General features: G+C 47.0%; 1 protein-coding gene across 1 annotated transcript in view; it reads left to right on the top strand.

Moving 5' to 3' along the window:
• GFRAL (GDNF family receptor alpha like) overlaps positions 1–16,221 on the top strand; it is an 82,146-nt gene extending 65,925 nt beyond the window's left edge. Inside the window, exons 9-10 of the mRNA XM_089694114.1 lie at positions 1,231–1,312; positions 16,200–16,221. Coding sequence (XP_089550240.1) covers positions 1,231–1,312; positions 16,200–16,221 — 104 coding nt within the window. The remainder of the gene's footprint in view (positions 1–1,230; positions 1,313–16,199) is intronic.
• The last annotated feature ends 4,448 nt before the right edge of the window (positions 16,222–20,669 follow it).

Raw genomic sequence — 20,669 nt, 5'->3', positions numbered from 1 at the left:
CCTACATATGGGGGGATTTACTAAAACTGGAGAGTGCAAAATCTTGTGCAGTTGTGCATAGAAGACAATCAGCTTCCAGGTCTTATTGTCAAAGCTTCTACAGGGTGGCACGGATGCGCAAAATCACGTATATATGCGTGATTGTGCATTTCTGGGTAGGGGGCATGACCCCTACCCGCGCTGCCATTTGCGGCCACAGCTGTCAATCACTGGGTCCCGACTGATGATTACACTCCAGCGTCCAGTGATTGTCGAGGATCTCTGACAGGGAAGAGAACTATATGTAAACAATACAGTTCTCCTCCCTGTCAGCTCCTGCACACTGCTTTGGATGGCTGTGTGATTACAGTGAAGCACACACACAGAGCTTACTGTGAAACAGTTAACCCTGTGATCGCCCCTCATGTTAACCCCTTCCTGCCCAGTGCCATTAGTTCAGTGTCAGTGCTTTTTTTAGCACTGATCACTGTATTGGTGTCACTGGGGATGTCAGTGACACCAAGTCAGTTCCCCCCAGTATCAGAATGCCCGCCACAGTCCTGCAGTCCCACTTTAAGTCGCTGATCGCCACCATTACTAGTAAAAAGTAAACAAAATAAAAAATTCCAGTATATATATATATATATATCACGTAAACCAATTAATTTACACGTAGTGGGATTTTTTTTTAGCAAAGACAATTAGCAGAATAAGTTTTGGCCTAAATTTATAATGAAATTGGATTTTTTTTTTATTTACTGGACATATTTTTAATATTTAATAGCAAAAAGTCAAAATTATTGCTTTTTTCTCAAAATTGTCAGACTTTTTTTTCAATAGCGCAAAAAATAAAAACCGCACATTCGCACCAATGCGACTTATCATGCAATTTGACAATTCAAACTGTATGACAAGTTACACCCTATGATCGGAGTCGCACCGAAGTGAAAAGTAGTTCCTGCCCTACTTTTGCTTATTTCTGGTGTGGCTTTCATTGACATCTGTGCATGAAGTTGCACAGATGTCTTACAAATTTCACCTGAAGCTGCACTGACATGCGACTTTAAAACTGTGCGACTTCAAGTCGTATTCAATGTGAACCAGGGCTTAGAGATACTTTTTAAAAGGTAAAAATAGCATTTTATTTAAACAAAATCCATGTCAGTTGTTTATGATGCACACTGCTAATTGTTATTAATTTAAGGTTTTGTTATACTTAAACTTATAATCATTATATGCTGCCTCTTCCAGATTCGACTATATATATTATTGCCTATACTACTGGAATAGTTTTAATTTTTGGAATTATTCTTTTGACCTTACTACAGACAAGGTAAGAATGGGTTCGATTTCAGCATAAAATGTGAGCATTCATTAAAGCGGTATTAAACCCAAAAACAAAAATGTAGTATATTGTAGCTTACCAATCAATACAGTTAATGTGGTGGCTGGATCAATTTTCTTTTCTAAGGATTTTTTCCCTCTGTTTTCACCTGATAATCTGGCTGGTAACACACCTCTTGTATTAGAGTGCCCTCACTCTGGATGAAGGAGCAACAGAGACACTGTTGGACAGCAGCATTGTCAGTTTGGGGGAAGGGAAGCACCCCTGTCAGTATACAGCCGTGGCCAAAAGTTTTGAGAATTACACAAATATTCGTTTTCACAAAGTCTGCTGCCTCAATTTTTTTATGATGTCACTTTGCACATACTCCAGAATGTTATGAAGAATGATCAGATGACATGCAATTAATTGCAAAGTCCCTCTTTGACGTGAAAATGAACTTAATCTAAATCTTAAAGTATAAACACAATTTTGCAACTTTGACGTGTTAGCAAAACCATACATATCATCACAACTACTTTGTGCATCCAGGTGGATTATACCTTGTTTTTTTTAGAAAAAATTGGGCTTTCATTTGGTGGTAAATGGTAATGAATATCTCCTGGTTTTTTTTTTATCATCAAAGGAAAACTGACCCAAAATAGTAAAAAAAACACTTATTTTAATTTAGTCGTATATTTCTTGCTACTACCATAACCAACCACCAAAGAACAACCCAAAATAATTTCTCTTGCTCCTGATGATCACAACAATACCACATATGTGTATGTTAGTTGCTGTTTGTACCCGTAGTACGGCCCAGAAACACATTTTGCTTTTTTTTTATCCTGCCACTAACTGATACTGATTTAAAAAAATAATCCTGACAAAAAAACTACTGACCTGACCCAAACACTAACCCTGGCACTGACCTAGATCAAACCTTGATCTACTTATCTTTATTTATTTTTTTATATTATTTTCATTTATTTATTTATGTACTTTACAAACACTTTTTTTCTCTCTGAAAGGACAGAGAGATACAATGTATTTCTCTCCTCCATTCAGAGAAATAAAACAAGGAGGGCAGGCTTCGCAGTGATTGAACATTGTGATTAGAGATGAGCGAATCGAAGTAGGCGAAGTGGAATTCGAGTCGAATATTGGAAAATTTTCGATTCGTGCCGAATCCGAAAAATAGCCTACTTCGGACGCGCGAATCGAAATTTTTCCTTAAATGGCGGCGGACATGTGCGGCGACGGAGCGGGGATGTCTGGGAAGGCGCGCAGACAAGGCGCGCTGACCCATAATGCATTCCTTAATGACATGTGATCGCATTAGCCAATCAGCAGCCAGGCAGCCAGCACTGTGTAATGGTCGAGCTATAAATAGCGGCCATTTTAGAATTCTTCATTTGCCTCCAGTCATTCAAGAGAGGCAGACCTGGCTGTATTAGGGACAGAGTTAGGGCCACAGAAACGTTACTTGGGGACAGAGAAACGTTACTTAGGGACAGAGAAGCATTACTCAGGGACACAGAATTGTTAATGAGGGCCACAGAATCGTTACTTAGGGCCAAAGAAACGCTAGTTAGGGCCACAGAATTGTTACTCAGGGACAGACAGAATTGTTACTGAGTGCCAGAGAATTGTTACTTAGGGCCACAGAAACGTTAGTTAGGGCCACAGAATTGTTACTCAGGGACAGACACAGAATTGTTACTGAGGGCCACAGAACTGTTACTTAGGGCCACAGAAACGTTAGTTAGGGCCACAGAATTGTTACTCAGGGACAGACAGAATTGTTACTGAGTGCCAGAGAATTGTTACTTAGGGCCACAGAAACGTTAGTTAGGGCCACAGAATTGTTACTCAGGGACAGACACAGAATTGTTACTGAGGGCCACAGAACTGTTACTTAGGGCCACAGAAACGTTAGTTAGGGCCACAGAATTGTTACTCAGGGACAGACACAGAATTGTTACTGAGGGCCACAGAATTGTTACTTAGGGCCACAGAAACGTTACTCAGGGACACAGAATTGTTACTGAGGGCCACAGAACTGTTACTTAGGGCCACAGAAACGTTACTGAGGGCCACAGAATTGTTACTGAGGGCCACAGAACTGTTACTGAGGGACACAGAATTGTTACTGAGGGACACAGAATTGTTACTCAGGGACACAGAATTGTTACTGAGGGCCACAGAACCGTTACTTAGGGCCACAGAATTGTTACTCAGGGACAGACACAGAATTGTTACTCAGGGACACAGAATTGTTACTGAGGGCCACAGAACCGTTACTTAGGGCCACAGAAACGTTACTCAGGGACAGACACAGAATTCATACTCAGGGACAGACACAGAATTGTTACTCAGGGACACAGAATTGTTACTGAGGGACACAGAATTGTTACTGAGGGACACAGAATTGTTACTCAGGGACAGACACAGAAATGTTACTGAGGGCCACAGAACTGTTACTTAGGGCCACAGAACTGTTACTTAGGGCCACAGAAACGTTACTCAGGGACACAGAATTGTTACTCAGGGACACAGAATTGTTACTGAGGGACACAGAATTGTTACTGAGGGACACAGAATTGTTACTCAGGGACAGACACAGAATTGTTACTGAGGGCCACAGAACTGTTACTTAGGGCCACAGAACTGTTACTTAGGGCCACAGAAACGTTACTCAGGGACACAGAATTGTTACTCAGGGACACAGAATCGTTTAATTAAAGAGTATGTCAGACAACATGCAGAGGAGTGGCAGAGGAGGCAATGTTTTAGGAGCGAGCAGACGTGGCAGCAGAGGAAGGGGTCGAGGCAGCACTATTCGCAGCCAGAGGCTAGTGCTCCCGGTGTCATCCAGTACAGTGAGGAAGAGCTAACAGAGGGCGGTCAGGAACGGGGGGAGACATCCGCCTCTTCAGCAGCCAGGCGAAGAAGTAGTGGCGAGGAGAGTGGCTCGGTAGCCAGTGTAGAGACAGGTCTGTCTCCTGACCCACACGCAGCCGAGGGGGCTTGTAGTGAGGCGGAGACCCTAATTGATGATGATGAGGCTGATCGCACTTGGCAGCCTCGTCGTCATCAGGCTATTGCTTCCGCATCATCAGGAGAAGAGGGTGGCAGCTTGGCAGCGAGCAAAACAGTCGGTGGGTTGTCTCCATCGCCACACTCTGCCATGTGCCACTTTCAGGTCTCCTCACACACTGCTGGTGTGTTGAATTTTTTGACATAGGGTGCTGGCAGATTACGGGCCTCCCATAGCTGCTGCCAGGCCCCTAATCTGCCATGGGCCCCTATTCCGCCTCCTCATGCTGCTGCCAGGTCCACAGTCTCTCATGCCATGTGCCACTTTCAGGTCTCCTCACACTGCTGGTGTGTTCAATTTTTTGACATAGGGTGCTGGCAGATTACGGGCCTCTCATAGCTGCTGCCAGGCCCCTAATCTGCCATGGGCCCCTATATACCGCCTCCTCATGCTGCTGCCAAGTCCAGAGTCTCTCATGGGTCCCTGTACAGCCTCCCATTGCTGCTGTCTCCATCGCCACACTCTGCCATGTGCCACTTTCAGGTCTCCTCACACACTGCTGGTGTGTTGAATTTTTTGACATAGGGTGCTGGCAGATTACATGCCTCCCATAGCTGCTGCCAGGCCCCTAATCTGCCATGGGCCCCTATATACCGCCTCCTCATGCTGCTGCCAAGTCCAGAGTCTCTCATGCCATGTGCCACTTTCAGGTCTCCTCACACTGCTGGTGTGTTGAATTTTTTGACATAGGGTGCTGGCAGATTACATGCCTCCCATAGCTGCTGCCAGGCCCCTAATCTGCCATGGGCCCCTATATACCGCCTCCTCATGCTGCTGCCAAGTCCAGAGTCTGTCATGGGTCCCTGTACGGCCTCCCATTGCTGCTGTCTCCATCGCCACACTCTGCCATGTGCCACTTTCAGGTCTCCTCACACACTGCTGGTGTGTTGAATTTTTTGACATAGGGTGCTGGCAGATTACGGGCCTCCCATAGCTGCTGCCAGGCCCCTAATCTGCCATGGGCCCCTATATACCGCCTCCTCATGCTGCTGCCAAGTCCAGAGTCTCTCATGGGTCCCTGTACGGCCTCCCATTGCTGCTGTCTCCATCGCCACACTCTGCCATGTGCCACTTTCAGGTCTCCTCACACACTGCTGGTGTGTTGAATTTTTTGACATAGGGTGCTGGCAGATTACGGGCCTCCTATAGCTGCTGCCAGGCCCCTAATCTGCCATAGGCCCCTATATACCGCCTCCTCATGCTGCTGCCAAGTCCAGAGTCTCTCATGGGTCCCTGTAAGGCCTCCCATTGCTGCTGTCTCCATCGCCACACTCTGCCATGTGCCACTTTCAGGTCTCCTCACACACTGCTGTTGTGTTCAATTTTTTGACATAGGGTGCTGGCAGATTACGGGCCTCCCATAGCTGCTGCCAGGCCCCTAATCTGCCATGGGCCCCTATATACCGCCTCCTCATGCTGCTGCCAAGTCCAGAGTCTGTCATGGGTCCCTGTACGGCCTCCCATTGCTGCTGTCTCCATCGCCACACTCTGCCATGTGCCACTTTCAGGTCTCCTCACACACTGCTGGTGTGTTGAATTTTTTGACATAGGTTGCTGGCAGATTACGGGCCTCCCATAGCTGCTGCCAGGCCCCTAATCTGCCATGGGCCCCTATATACCGCCTCCTCATGCTGCTGCCAGGTCCAGAGTCTGTCATGGGTCCCTGTACGGCCTCCCATTGCTGCTGTCTCCATCGCCACACTCTGCCATGTGCCACTTTCAGGTCTCCTCACACACTGCTGGTGTGTTGAATTTTTTGACATAGGGTGCTGGCAGATTACGGGCCTCCCATAGCTGCTGCCAGGCCCCTAATCTGCCACGGGCCCCTATACCGCCTCCTCATGCTGCTGCCAGGTCCACAGTCTCTCATGCCATGTGCCACTTTCAGGTCTCCTCACACTGCTGGTGTGTTGAATTTTTTGACATAGGGTGCTGGCAGATTACGGGCCTCCCATAGCTGCTGCCAGGCCCCTAATCTGCCATGGGCCCCTATATACCGCCTCCTCATGCTGCTGCCAAGTCCAGAGTCTGTCATGGGTCCCTGTACGGCCTCCCATTGCTGCTGTCTCCATCGCCACACTCTGCCATGTGCCACTTTCAGGTCTCCTCACACACTGCTGGTGTGTTGAATTTTTTGACATAGGGTGCTGGCAGATTACGGGCCTCCCATAGCTGCTGCCAGGCCCCTAATCTGCCATGGGCCCCTATATACCGCCTCCTCATGCTGCTGCCAAGTCCAGAGTCTCTCATGGGTCCCTGTACGGCCTCCCATTGCTGCTGTCTCCATCGCCACACTCTGCCATGTGCCACTTTCAGGTTTCCTCACACACTGCTGTTGTGTTAAATTTTTTGACATAGGGTGCTGGCAGATTACGGGCCTCCCATAGCTGCTGCCAGGCCCCTAATCTGCCATGGGCCCCTATATACCGCCTCCTCATGCTGCTGCCAGGTCCAGAGTCTGTCATGGGTCCCTGTACGGCCTTCCATTGCTGCTGTCTCCATCGCCACACTCTGCCATGTGCCACTTTCAGGTCTCCTCACACACTGCTGGTGTGTTGAATTTTTTGACATAGGGTGCTGGCAGATTACGGGCCTCCCATAGCTGCTGCCAGGCCCCTAATCTGCCATGGGCCCCTATACCGCCTCCTCATGCTGCTGCCAGGTCCAGGCGAACGTAGTCACACAGGAGAGGAACTTCTCAGTGTAATGAACAGAGAAATCGACAGATGGCTGTCTCCGCGCAAACTGAAAATCGGAACCATGTTGACCGACAACGGAAAGAACATGGTGTCTGCTCTGCGTCAAGTAAGGTTGTGCCATGCGCCATGCATGGCTCACGTGTTCAATCTGGTTGTCAAGCGGTTCCTAAAATCCACCATCCCACTGCAAGACATCCTTAAAATGTCACGTAAACTTTGCATGCATTTCAGCCATTCCTACACCGCAAAGCACACCCTCCTTGAGCTGCAGCGGCAGAACGGAATTGCACAGCATCGCCTGATCTGCGACGTTGCAACAAGGTGGAATTCAACCCTACACATGTTAGACCGCCTTTACGAACAGTGAAAGGCCATCACCGATTTCCTGATGTTACAAGCGGATAAAGGTACTCCCCTGTGTAACTTCGATGTCAGCCATTGGCAGCTCATGCGTGACACCTGCCGCTTGCTCAGGCCCTTTGAGGAGGCCACGCTATTCGTGAGTCGGCAGGACTATGGGATGAACGACGTCATTCCTCTGTTGCACGTCCTGGAACAAATGCTGTTAACAATGGCTGGTCAGGGTGCGGTAGACGTGGCGCACAGATCTCAACGCCACATGACCCCTGTGGGGGCAGGACAGGAAGAAGAGGAGGAGGTAGAGGAGGACATTTGTGCTCAGGAATTATTGAGTGAAATGGGTGGTTTTTCCACTCAGCGGACAGGAGTGGAGGAGCAGGAGCATCTGGTAGAGGAGGAGGAGGAGGAGACAGAGGACCCAGACGCACCGTGGCAGTATGCTGTGGAGATGGAGGCAGGGAGTCCCTCGCATTCCTTGGCACAAATGGCCCATAGCATGCTCGGTTGCTTGCGTAGCGACAGCCGAATAATAACCATCAGACAGAGGGATGACTTTTGGCTGTCCACCTTGTTGGACCCTCGCTACCGTTCAAAAATGGTGGCCTTTTTCACACCTGCTGAGAGGGAGGCCAAAATAACGTACTATAAAAACCACCTATGTAGTCAGTTGGTCTCTGCCTTTCTGCGCCAATGTCCATCCTCAGACACTGTGGGCCCTGTGCGCTCGCGTTCCGCTGCCATGGCAGCAGGGGAGGGGTGGGGTGGTAGGAGCAGTGGCAGCTCCACCAGCAGCGGCTGCCTCAGTCTGCAGTCGATGATGAGTAGCTTTCTTCACCAGCGCAGTGAGGAAACTACTAACCAGCCGCAGTAGCAGCAGCATCAGGTGGACCTGGAGCAGGACCTCAAACAACAGGCTTGGGCCTACTTGGACAGCACCCTGCCAACCGAGGTAGACAATCCCCTTGACTACTGGGCAACGAAACTTGACCTTTGGCCCCAACTAGCTGAATTTGCCCTTGAAAGGCTGTCATGCCCGGCCAGTAGCGTGGCATCGGAGCGCGTGTTTAGTGCGGCAGGAGGTATTGTAACTCTGCGGAGGACACGACTGTCCACCCAAAGTGTGGAGAGACTCACGTTTGTGAAAATGAATCAGGCGTGGATTAGTCTGGATTTCAAACCACCAGTTCCTGACACAGGTCCCTGTACGGCCTCCCATTGCTGCTGTCTCCATCGCCACACTCTGCCATGTGCCTCTTTCAGGTCTCCTCACACACTGCTGGTGTGTTGAATTTTTTGACATAGGGTGCTGGCAGATTACGGGCCTCCCATTGCTGCTGCCAGGCCCGTAATCTGCCATGGGCCCCCGTACCGCCTCCTCATGCTGCTGCCAGGTCCGGAGTCTCTCATGGGTCCCTGTACGGCCTCCCATTGCTGCTGTCTCTATCGCCACACTCTGCTATGTGCCACTTTCAGGTCTCCTCACACTGCTGGTGTGTTCCATTTTTTGTCATAGGGTGCTGGCAGATTACGGGCCTCCCATTGCTGCTGCCAGGCCCGTAATCTGCCATGGGCCCCTGTACCGCCTCTTCATGCTGCTGCCAGGTCCAGAGTGTGTCATGGGTCCCTGTACGGCCTCCCATTGCTGCTGCCAGGAGGCAGCAGGGTCGCAGCAGTGTCAGTGGAGGCAAACGGCCACGGAGTAGAGCACCAGCTCCACTGCAGCCTACCACCACGGCCAGTAGTGGTGCCGGTGTGCACGGAGGAAGTAGCAGTCAGCCAGTGAGGAGTAGCGGGGGCAAAGTTTCCTACTCGGCGGTGTGGCAATTTTTCGTCAAGCCGCCCGAGGAAGTAAACGTAGCCGTATGTCGACTATGTGGCCAGAAAGTCAAGCGTGGCCAGGGGGCCCATGCTGGGACTACAGCGTTGCGTCAGCATATGCAGCGTCGCCATTCGGTGGCCTGGGAAAACCGTGATAAAGATACGGCGGTTCTGCCTGCCCCAGCCCAGGGTTCCATTTTGTCATAGGGTGCTGGCAGATTACGGGCATCCCATTGCTGCTGCCAGGCCTTAATCTGCCATGGGCCCCTATACCGCCTCCTCATGCTGCTGCCAAGTCCAGAGTCTGTCATGGGTCCCTGTACGGCCTCCCATTGCTGCTGTCTCCATCGCCACACTCTGCCATGTGCACTTTCAGGTCTCCTCACACTGCTGGTGTGTTGAATTTTTTGACATAGGGTGCTGGCAGATTACGGGCCTCCCATAGCTGCTGCCAGGCCCCTAATCTGCCATGGGCCCCTATACCGCCTCCTCATGCTGCTGCCAAGTCCAGAGTCTGTCATGGGTCCCTGTACGGCCTCCCATTGCTGCTGTCTCCATCGCCACACTCTGCCATGTGCCACTTTCAGGTCTCCTCACACTGCTGGTGTGTTGAATTTTTTGACATAGGGTGCTGGCAGATTACGGGCCTCCCATAGCTGCTGCCAGGCCCCTAATCTGCCATGGGCCCCTATACTGCCTCCTCATGCTGCTGCCAGGTCCAGAGTCTCTCATGGGTCCCTGTACGGCCTCCCATTGCTGCTGTCTCCATCGCCACACTCTGCCATGTGCCACTTTCAGGTCTCCTCACACACTGCTGGTGTGTTGAATTTTTTGTCATAGGGTGCTGGCAGATTACGGGCCTCCTATAGCTGCTGCCAGGCCCCTAATCTGCCATGGGCCCCTATACCGCCTCCTCATGCTGCTGCCAGGTCCACAGTCTCTCATGCCATGTGCCACTTTCAGGTCTCCTCACACTGCTGGTGTGTTCAATTTTTTGACATAGGGTGCTGGCAGATTACGGGCCTCCCATAGCTGCTGCCAGGCCCCTAATCTGCCATGGGCCCGTATATACCGCCTCCTCATGCTGCTGCCAGGTCCAGAGTCTCTCATGGGTCCCTGTACGGCCTCCCATTGCTGCTGTCTCCATCGCCACACTCTGCCATGTGCCACTTTCAGGTCTCCTCACACTGCTGGTGGGTTCCATTTTGTCATAGGGTGCTGACAGATTACGGGCCTCCCATTGCTGCTGCCAGGCCTGTAATCTGCCATGGGCCTCCGTACCGCCTGGTCACGCTGCTGCTGGGTCCTCAGTGTGACATGGGTCCCTGTACCGCCTCCCATTGCTCCCACTCTGCCATGTGCCACTTTGAGGTCTCCTCACACTCCTGCTGGTTTCCATTTTGTCATAGGTTGCTGTATGGCCTCCCATTGCTGCTGCCTCCACCGCCACACTGTGGCTCCAAACACTGGTTTTGGCCCCGTGACTGGCCAAATGAGTGAAGTGTGCAGTGATTCTAAGATCGACGGCACTCATCTGCATGTCATACTGACTGACAGTATTATTTCTCTTCCCCAGCAGACTCCAAGGGCATTTAAATTAAAGGTACAGTGTTCTGCACTAATATTAAGTCTCTCTGAAGCCTAGAAACACCCTTTTTTAAGTTCGACTCGAATCGAATATTGTCCACGAATTCGCCGAATCAGTCGAATCGAATTTTTGAATACTTCGCTCATCTCTAACTGTGATATCCAATCAGAGGCTTTCACAGCGATTATGTGAACCGGAATGGGGAGCTCCGGGTCCCGATCGTTAGAACAGGACCTGGGACTCTCACTTACACCCTGGTCTGCATGTTGGGAGTGTGCTGCATGGAAAAGGTATGCACAGACAGGTACGCAAATTAGCGACCCCACAGAAAAAAGCCCAGTCCATTGGGGCTGCTAATTTGGGTACGCTCGGCACCAAGGGGTTAATGTACAATGAAAGAAAAAGTTAAAGTGTATGTAATACCAATATTTTTCTTAGTTTTGGATAGAGTGTGAAAGGACTAAACCTTCTGTCTAGTTTTTATTGCTGTCTGTGTCCATGCGGCGGGGATTCTTCCCTTTATGTGTCATACTGCATACTGTATGCGTGTTACTTGTTGTTGGCATCAGTAAAGTGCAAAGTAAGTGATGATATTTAAAATATAAATAAAAATAAATATGCAGTTTCTGTTATTATTACAAACTAAATGTATTTCTTCATGGCATATTGTTTTTTCAGAGGCTGTAGATCAGGAAAGATATTTAATACCCCAAGAAGAAATGCTTCAGAAGGATTAATAAACTTGTAATCATTAAAATATATATATTTTATATATACTTAATATTGAATAATGTTTAATGCTTATTAGTGCTTATTGCTAAGGGCAGTGCTGTGCTTAATATATATATTTGTAACTGTAATGGGCTGTAATGGAAAGGTCTCCTTACTGGATTTCCTAGTTCTGTTACCTTGGAGTCTCACTTCTCCCGCTGCATTATCTATATTGTAAAACAAAAATTTAAATGGAGGACAAGACCTCTTGCAGTGACAGGAGTAGGTGAAAAATGCAGATGTCACTCCAGTTCTTCAGTGTTTTGTATTCTAAAGCATTAAAAAAACACAGTGCGTGTACAGTGGATATAAAAAGTCTACACACCCCTGTTAAAATGTCAGGTTTCTGGGATGTACAAAAATGAAACAAAGGTAAATAATTTCAGAACTTTTTCCAATTTTAATGTAACCTATAAACTGTACAACTCAGTTGAACAACAAACTGAAATATTTTAGGTGGAGGGAAATAAAAATAAAAAACTAAAATAATATGGTTGCATAAGTGAGCACACCCTTAAACTAATACTTTGTTGAAGCACCTTTTGATTTTATTACAGCACTCAGTCTTTTTGGATATGAGTCTATCAGCATGGCACATCTTGACTTGGCAATATTTGCTCATTCTTCCCTGCAAAAACACTCCAAATCTGTCAGGTTGCGAGGGCATCTCCTGTACACAGCCCTCTGCAGATCGCCCCACAGATTTTCGATCAGATTCAGGTCTGGGCTCTGGCTGGGCCATTCCAAAACTTTTATCTTCCTCCGGTGAAGCCATTCCTTTGTTGATTTGGATGTATGCTTTGGGTTGTTGTCATGCTGAAATATGAAGTTCCTCTTCATGTTGAACTTTCTAGCAGAAGTCTGAAGATTTTGTGCCAATATTAACTGGTATTTGGAACTGTTCATACTTCCCTCTACCTTGACTAAGGCCCCAGTTCCAGCTGAAGAAAAACAGCCCCAAACCACGATGCTGCCACCGCCATGCTTTGCTATGGGTATGGTATTCTTTTGGTGATGTGCAGTGTTGTTTTTGCACCAAATATATCTTTTAGAATTATGGCCAAAAGGTTAAACCTTGGTTTCATCAGACCATAACAGATTTTCTCACATGCTTTTGGGACACTTCAGATGTGTTTTTGCAAAATTTTTCTGGGCTTGGATGCTTTTCTTCGTAAGAGAAGTCTTCTGTCTTGCCACTCTACCCCATAGCCCAGACTTATGAAGAATACGGCAGATTGTTGTCACATGTACCACATAGCCAGTACTTGCCAGATATTCCTGCAGCTCCTTTAATGTTGCTGTAGGCCTCTTGACAGCCTCCCAGACCAGTTTTCTTCTCATCTTTTCACCAATTTTGGAGGGACGTCTAGTTCTTGGTAATGTCACTGTTGCGCCATATTTTCTCTACTTGATGATGACTGTCTTCACTGTGTTCCATGGTATATCTAATGCCTTGGAAATTCTTTTGTACCCTTCTCCCGACTGATACCTTTTAACAATGAGATCCCTCTGATGCTGTGGAAGCTCTCTGCAGAAATTGGCTTTTGCTGTAGGATGCAACTAAGAAAATGTCAGGAAAGACCTACTAGAACAGTTGAACTGTATTTGGGGTTAGAGGCACTTTAAATGATGACAGGTGTGTACTGACTCCTATTCAACATGATTTTGAATATGATTGCTTAATTCTGAACACAGCTACATCCCCAGTTATAAGAGGGTGTGAACACTTATGCAACCACATTATTTTAGATTTGAATGTTTACTTCCCGCCACCTAAAAGATTTCAGTTTGTTTTTCAATTGAGTTATACAGTTTATAGGTCACATTAAAGGTGGAAAAAGTTCTAAAATTATTTATCTAATTTTTCTTTGTCTAATTTTTTTACATCAAAGAAACCTGACATTTTAACAATGGTGTGCAGACTTTTTTTATGTCCACTGTATATTTAGGTTAAGTATACTTAATGAACCATGCTTTTTTAAATATATGAAAGATTAATTGCTCTTTTTTAATACAATGTAATATGAAACTAAGAAAAATATATTTGTGTTTATATTTTATCCTTTTAGGGCCAGTTCACATTATAATGCAGTGCAAGAAACCCACATGCCGTGCATGTTTCCTGTCCCATGTTAAAAATGTACTACACTTGCAATCAGTGCATTTGCCTGCACCAAATCACATAGTACAGTATTGTCATGAATTCCAGTTGCTGCACGTTTTATAAAGTAGTGCAGGCACTACTTTTGGTGCACAATTTTATCCCATTTAAATGAATGAGCAGAAATCGCATTGTACTCGGATTGCATGTGACTCACACAGGAATACATAGCACGGAATGCATTAATAAATATTAATGCCAATCAATTGCAGTGATAAAAAAAAGTGATAAACAATAGGTGAACAATTCAATAGATTAAATGTAAGTAAACATCTGGCCTCTCAATAATAATACTAATGTAAGATTTACACACAATACCTCATATAACCCGGATCCAAAGTCCTAAATGTAATACTATATAAATAAAGTGCATAATAAACAAATATCATATTGTAAAAAATAGAAAAAAATGTTAGCTCAGCACCTCAACAATAACAAAAGATCATATCTACCAAGTAATGTAGGTGCAAAGAATGGTGAAAAAAACAAAGTAATAAAGTTCCAAACAATCTATTGTGAAGGAACTCATCAATCTTAAATCAATCCACCAATGATCTTTGGCTGTGAAATAAATTACACTTGTGCTCCTCCACCTGCTAGCGTGCACACTCACCTCAAGATTTGACCTATAGGTTAAATAGGGCTCATGCACCTACGAAACATGAAATCTCCTCAGCTCAATACTCAAAGCATAAGCAACAAGGGACTTCCCACCGTGTCATATGTTCTATTTAATGTGTAAAAAACTACTTACATCCTAAAACTGGGATTGCGGACCCATACATGCATGTACAATGATAGGCATAGGTCTTACTATACCAAGATGGTGGCTGCCGTCCGTAACCAGAAATTACGTCAACACACTTCCATTCGACGCATTGCGTCACAAATAACGTGACTTCTTCAGGGATCATTGAAGTATGCATATCATCTTTTGAATTATTCACCTACTATTTATTTATCACTTATTTGTCGCTGAAATTGATTGGTATTCTTATTTAAGTGAGAAGCCCAGTATAATTTTTTGGTTTATTTTGATATAGCTGCAATGCTTTCATTTTATTCATGCATGTAACTGCTCTATTTATCTGTGTAATAACTGTTATATATTCCAAAATGTCTTTATTTGAACCCTTGCTGCTCTGCAAAATGTAAGCCCTGGAATGGACCTATAGTTAAAAATGCATCTTTTTGGTAAATGATAAACTATGCACTGATAAAACCTGGGTATATTCTAGAAAGCAAACATTCAATGATTTGTTAATACACACCTTAGGTCTTCACAAATTAGCCTTTTTCACTTTCATAATATTTGAAAAGGGTTGGTTTTAGGATAGAGGAAAACAGATTAATTAATATCACCCATATTTCTTGCGCTGTCCTCAAAAGTCCTGGTATTTATCAGCCATCACTGGTGCTTGTCTGGTACTTCAACGAAATATGAAACCAGCAAATTGATCAGAAAGAGAATAACTGTAACTTCCAGTTTACAAATTAATAATGCAAAACTGGTTCAGGATGGCAAAAACAGGCATACACTGCAGAATAATAAAAGTGGCACAAGCATAGGAAAGCTGCACAACCATGGACACTTCATGGCAATGTCTCTGTGGCTTAATCAGATTGTCTGCATAATATACGGAAGTCCCTATAAGACTCTATGACAACAAATAGTCAATTTGAGGATCACCACTTCACTCAAAAAGTTCAGAACTCAAACAGCTACTTGAGATTATCCTCATGAACAGCATTCCTCACTATAAAGTCCATGGTAGCTCTGGTAACACAGGTGAACAGCTGGAGGGATCCAGGTTCAAAGCATAAGGTGCCACTCCACTGGATTTGGAGTACTCTGGTAGCAATTGGGAAGGGACTCCCCAAAGTATCTGTGCCTTACCTGACCTGCTGAGGAAGGGAGGCAGAGAAGCATATTTTGCCTGGTTGTGCCCAGAAACCCAGAGATTTTTAGGAAAAATTGCCTAAGGGGTCTGCATCTGTATGTGAACATGGTGGGTACTCTGCTACAGTTCCACCATGTTTAGGATACATACAACTGTGTAGTCCTTTTTAAATCTGAACTGGGAATTATTTGTGTGCACTGCAGCTGTATAAGGAGTAGGCAAAGAGGCCAAAAGGCACATAATACATCTTTATGTCATTACAAATATTTTTAAGGTTTGATAATATCCTTAGTATAATAACTGTAATAATAATTTTATTTTGATAAATGATGACTCATACATTATTGAATATATCAATGCTGTATTAATTACCAATACCCAGATGAAATGTAAAGTGATGCTAAAATCAAAAATGAGCTAAACAGAAGTGGTAAATCTTTAAATCTGAAAATAAACAATCTGTTAACATGCTTTGTGTCATGTTTCATGGCTTATCAGGATTGAACTTGAAACGTCTTAGAGACAGAGCAGATTTAAAACCATTTGTTCACTATCAGTCACAAATTTCTAATTATTAAAACATAAGCCAGACTTCTGATGTTGTGTTAAATTGCTCAATTGCACTGTTATGTATCCATTCTGAGTAAGCCTGGGTTCACACTGATGCGGTGCGGAATTCACAGCGTTTTCCTATTTCAATAGGATAGGGAAGGGTGATAATCCTTATCTGTTTTTATGTTATGTACAATTGGGGAAATTTCCGTTCACTTTCTGTCTCAAATATGCAACAGAAAGTTAGCCATTGGCTCCCGCTGCTGTCAATCACAGCCAGTAAGCTAATAAGGATAGGGGGCGCTGAGCTATGGCTCTGTGTGAGAATAGACAGCTTGCTCTGGGAGTATTCGGCAGGAAGGTGGGGTCTGGAGCACCGATGGAGGACATGAGAAGAGGAGGATCAGGGTTGCTCTGTGCAAAATAACTGTACAGAGCAGGTAAGTAGTGAATACCATTTGTTATTTTTCTAATTGCCTTTAATATCACTTTAAGCCAGCCATAGATGGATCAAATTTCAGCCAGATCAGCAGGGACCAGGGGCGGACTGACTATTAGAGCACTCGGGCACTGCCCGAGGGCCTGGGATCAGTAGGGGGCCCCATGAGATGCCCCTGGTACCTTTCATTGGCTTTTTCATAGGCTTTTTTGGGTGTGGGCGAGGACACAGGGGCCCCATGATTCCTTATTGCCCGGGGACCCCATGAGTTGTCAGTCCACCCCTGGCAGGGACCAGCAGATATTTGATCCATCTATGGGTGGGCTGGTTGTACTGAAGTCAATCAATCACTTTAAGTACAACCAACCTGTCGGATATTTTTCATGTTATCATTGCTAGCAGTGATCATTGTGTTCTGCCAGAAGGGGAGTCTCTCAGCCAGCAGAACACAATAGATCTGCAGAAGGTATTCCCCTTTAACACAGTCAGTGTTGATGGAGAATTTGAGCAACTTTCTTTCTTTCTTTCCATCCTATGGGATGCTTTAGAGATACATATGTAATACAATAGACAATTTGTGACAAAATATCCACTCCTTACACTTAGCTTACCATGTTTACCTCCACATTCTATAGTTTCCTCTTTTGACACTCTAACTACAGGGGAGGTTGCCAAAACTCTTCTCAGATGCCCACCTATGCACCTGTTCCCTTGACTCTGTTTTCTCATAGCTAGCCTCTTGCTCTGTTCTATGCTCTCCATCTCACATCTTCAATATCTCCCTCTTTTCTGGCATCTTCCCCTTCTCTCTACATTATCCACTGGTCACCACCATGCTTAAAATCCCTAGCTGGACCCCAACAGTTTGAACAACTTAAGACCCATCTCCTTGCTCCTATTTGCCTCTAAACTTCTAGAATGCCTAGTCTACAGCTATCTGAGCTGCTACCCCTCTGTTAACAACTTTTTCAATCCCTTATAGTTAGAGATGAGCGAAGAAATGAAAAATTCGATTCGACTGATTCGGCGAATTCGTGGACAATATTCGATTCGAGTCGAATAAATTCGCTGTGAATTTAACTTAAAAAAGGGTGTTTCTAGGCTTCAGAGAGACTTAATATTAGTGCAGAACACTGTACCTTTAATTTAAATGCCCTTGGAGTCTGCTGGGGAAGAGAAATAATACTGTCTGTCAGTATGACATGCAGATGAGTGCCGTCGATCTTAGAATCACTGCACACTTCACTCCTTTGGCCAGTCACGGGGCCAAAACCAGTGTTTGGAGCCACAGTGTGGCGGTGGAGGCAGCAGCAATGGGAGGCCATACAGCAACCTATGACAAAATGGAAACCAGCAGGAGCGTGAGGAGACCTGAAAGTGGCACATGGCAGAGTGGGAGCAATGGGAGGCGGTACAGGGACCCAGGTCACACTATGGGCCCAGCAGCAGCGTGACCAGGCGGTACGGGGGCCCATGGCCGATATGGGGCTTGGTGGCACCTATGGAAGGCCTGTAATCTGCCAGCAACCTATGACAAAATGGACAACCGCAGGAGTGTGAGGAGATTTCAAAGTGGCACATGGCAGAGTGGAAGCAATGGAAGGCCGTACAGGGACCCAGGTCACACTGTGGGACCAGCATCAGCGTGAACAGGCGGTACGGGGGCCCATGGCCGATTTGACCTCATTCATCCCATAGTCCTGCCGACTCACGAATAGCGTGGCCTCCTCAAAGGGCCTGAGCAAGCGCAGGTGTCACACATGAGCTGCCAATGGCTGACATCTAAGTTACACAGGGAGTACCTTTATCCGCTTTTAACATCAGGAAATCTGTGATGGCCTTTAGCTGTTCGTAAAGGCGGTCTAACATATGTAGGGTTGAATTCCACCTTGTTGCAACGTCACAGCATGAGGAGTCGGTACGGGGGCCCATGGCAGATTACATGTCTGGCAGCAGCTATGTGAGGCCCGTAATCTGCCTGCACCCTATGTCAAAAAATTTAACACACCAGCAGTGTGAAGAGACCTGAAAGTGGCACATGGCAGCAGAGTGTGGCGATGGAGACAGCAGCAATGGGAGGCCGTACAGGGACCCATGAGAGACTCTAGACTTGGCAGCAGCATGAGGAGGCGGTATATAGGGGCCCATGGCAGATTAGGGGCCTGGCAGCAGCTATGTGAGGCCCGTAATCTGCCTGCACCCTATGTCAAAAAATTCTACACACCAGCAGTGTGAGGAGACCTGAAAGTGGCACATGGCAGCAGAGTGTGGCGATGGAGACAGCAGCAATGGGAGGCCGTACAGGGACCCATGACAGACTCTAGACTTGGCAGCAGCATGAGGAGGCGGTATATAGGGGCCCATGGCAGATTAGGGGCCTGGCAGCAGCTATGTGAGGCCCGTAATCTGCCTGCACCCTATGTCAAAAAATTTAACACACCAGCAGTGTGAAGAGACCTGAAAGTGGCACATGGCAGCAGAGTGTGGCGATGGAGACAGCAGCAATGGGAGGCCGTACAGGGACCCATGAGAGACTCTAGACTTGGCAGCAGCATGAGGAGGCGGTATATAGGGGCCCATGGCAGATTAGGGGCCTGGCAGCAGCTATGTGAGGCCCGTAATCTGCCTGCACCCTATGTCAAAAAATTTAACACACCAGCAGTGTGAAGAGACCTGAAAGTGGCACATGGCAGCAGAGTGTGGCGATGGAGACAGCAGCAATGGGAGGCCGTACAGGGACCCATGAGAGACTCTAGACTTGGCAGCAGCATGAGGAGGCGGTATATAGGGGCCCATGGCAGATTAGGGGCCTGGCAGCAGCTATGTGAGGCCCGTAATCTGCCTGCACCCTATGTCAAAAAATTCTACACACCAGCAGTGTGAGGAGACCTGAAAGTGGCACATGGCAGCAGAGTGTGGCGATGGAGACAGCAGCAATGGGAGGCCGTACAGGGACCCATGACAGACTCTAGACTTGGCAGCAGCATGAGGAGGCGGTATATAGGGGCCCATGGCAGATTAGGGGCCTGGCAGCAGCTATGTGAGGCCCGTAATCTGCCTGCACCCTATGTCAAAAAATTTAACACACCAGCAGTGTGAAGAGACCTGAAAGTGGCACATGGCAGCAGAGTGTGGCGATGGAGACAGCAGCAATGGGAGGCCGTACAGGGACCCATGAGAGACTCTAGACTTGGCAGCAGCATGAGGAGGCGGTATATAGGGGCCCATGGCAGATTAGGGGCCTGGCAGCAGCTATGTGAGGCCCGTAATCTGCCTGCACCCTATGTCAAAAAATTTAACACACCAGCAGTGTGAAGAGACCTGAAAGTGGCACATGGCAGCAGAGTGTGGCGATGGAGACAGCAGCAATGGGAGGCCATACAGGGACCCATGACAGACTCTGGACTTGGCAGCAGCATGAGGAGGCGGTATATAGGGGCCCATGGCAGATTAGGGGCCTGGCAGCAGCTATGTGAGGCCCGTAATCTGCCTGCACCCTATGTCAAAAAATTTAACACACCAGCAGTGTGAAGAGACCTGAAAGTGGCACATGGCAGCAGAGTGTGGCGATGGAGACAGCAGCAATGGGAGGCCGTACAGGGACCCATGAGAGACTCTAGACTTGGCAGCAGCATGAGGAGGCGGTATATAGGGGCCCATGGCAGATTAGGGGCCTGGCAGCAGCTATGTGAGGCCCGTAATCTGCCTGCACCCTATGTCAAAAAATTTAACACACCAGCAGTGTGTGAGGAGACCTGAAAGTGGCACATGGCAGAGTGTGGCGATGGAGACAGCAGCAATGGGAGGCCGTACAGGGACCCATGAGAGACTCTGGACCTGGCAGCAGCATGAGGAAGCGGTATATAGGGGCCTATGGCAGATTAGGGGCCTGGCAGCAGCTATAGGAGGCCCATAATCTGCCAGCACCCTATGTCAAAAAATTCTACACACCAGCAGTGTGTGAGGAGACCTGAAAG

The sequence above is a fragment of the Staurois parvus genome, unplaced genomic scaffold (genome assembly GCF_062004578.1).
Source record: "Staurois parvus isolate SC_StPar_1 unplaced genomic scaffold, SC_StPar_1.0 ptg000652l, whole genome shotgun sequence".
Lineage (NCBI taxonomy): Eukaryota > Metazoa > Chordata > Amphibia > Anura > Ranidae > Staurois > Staurois parvus.
This window is presented reverse-complemented; position numbering and strand designations above follow the sequence as displayed.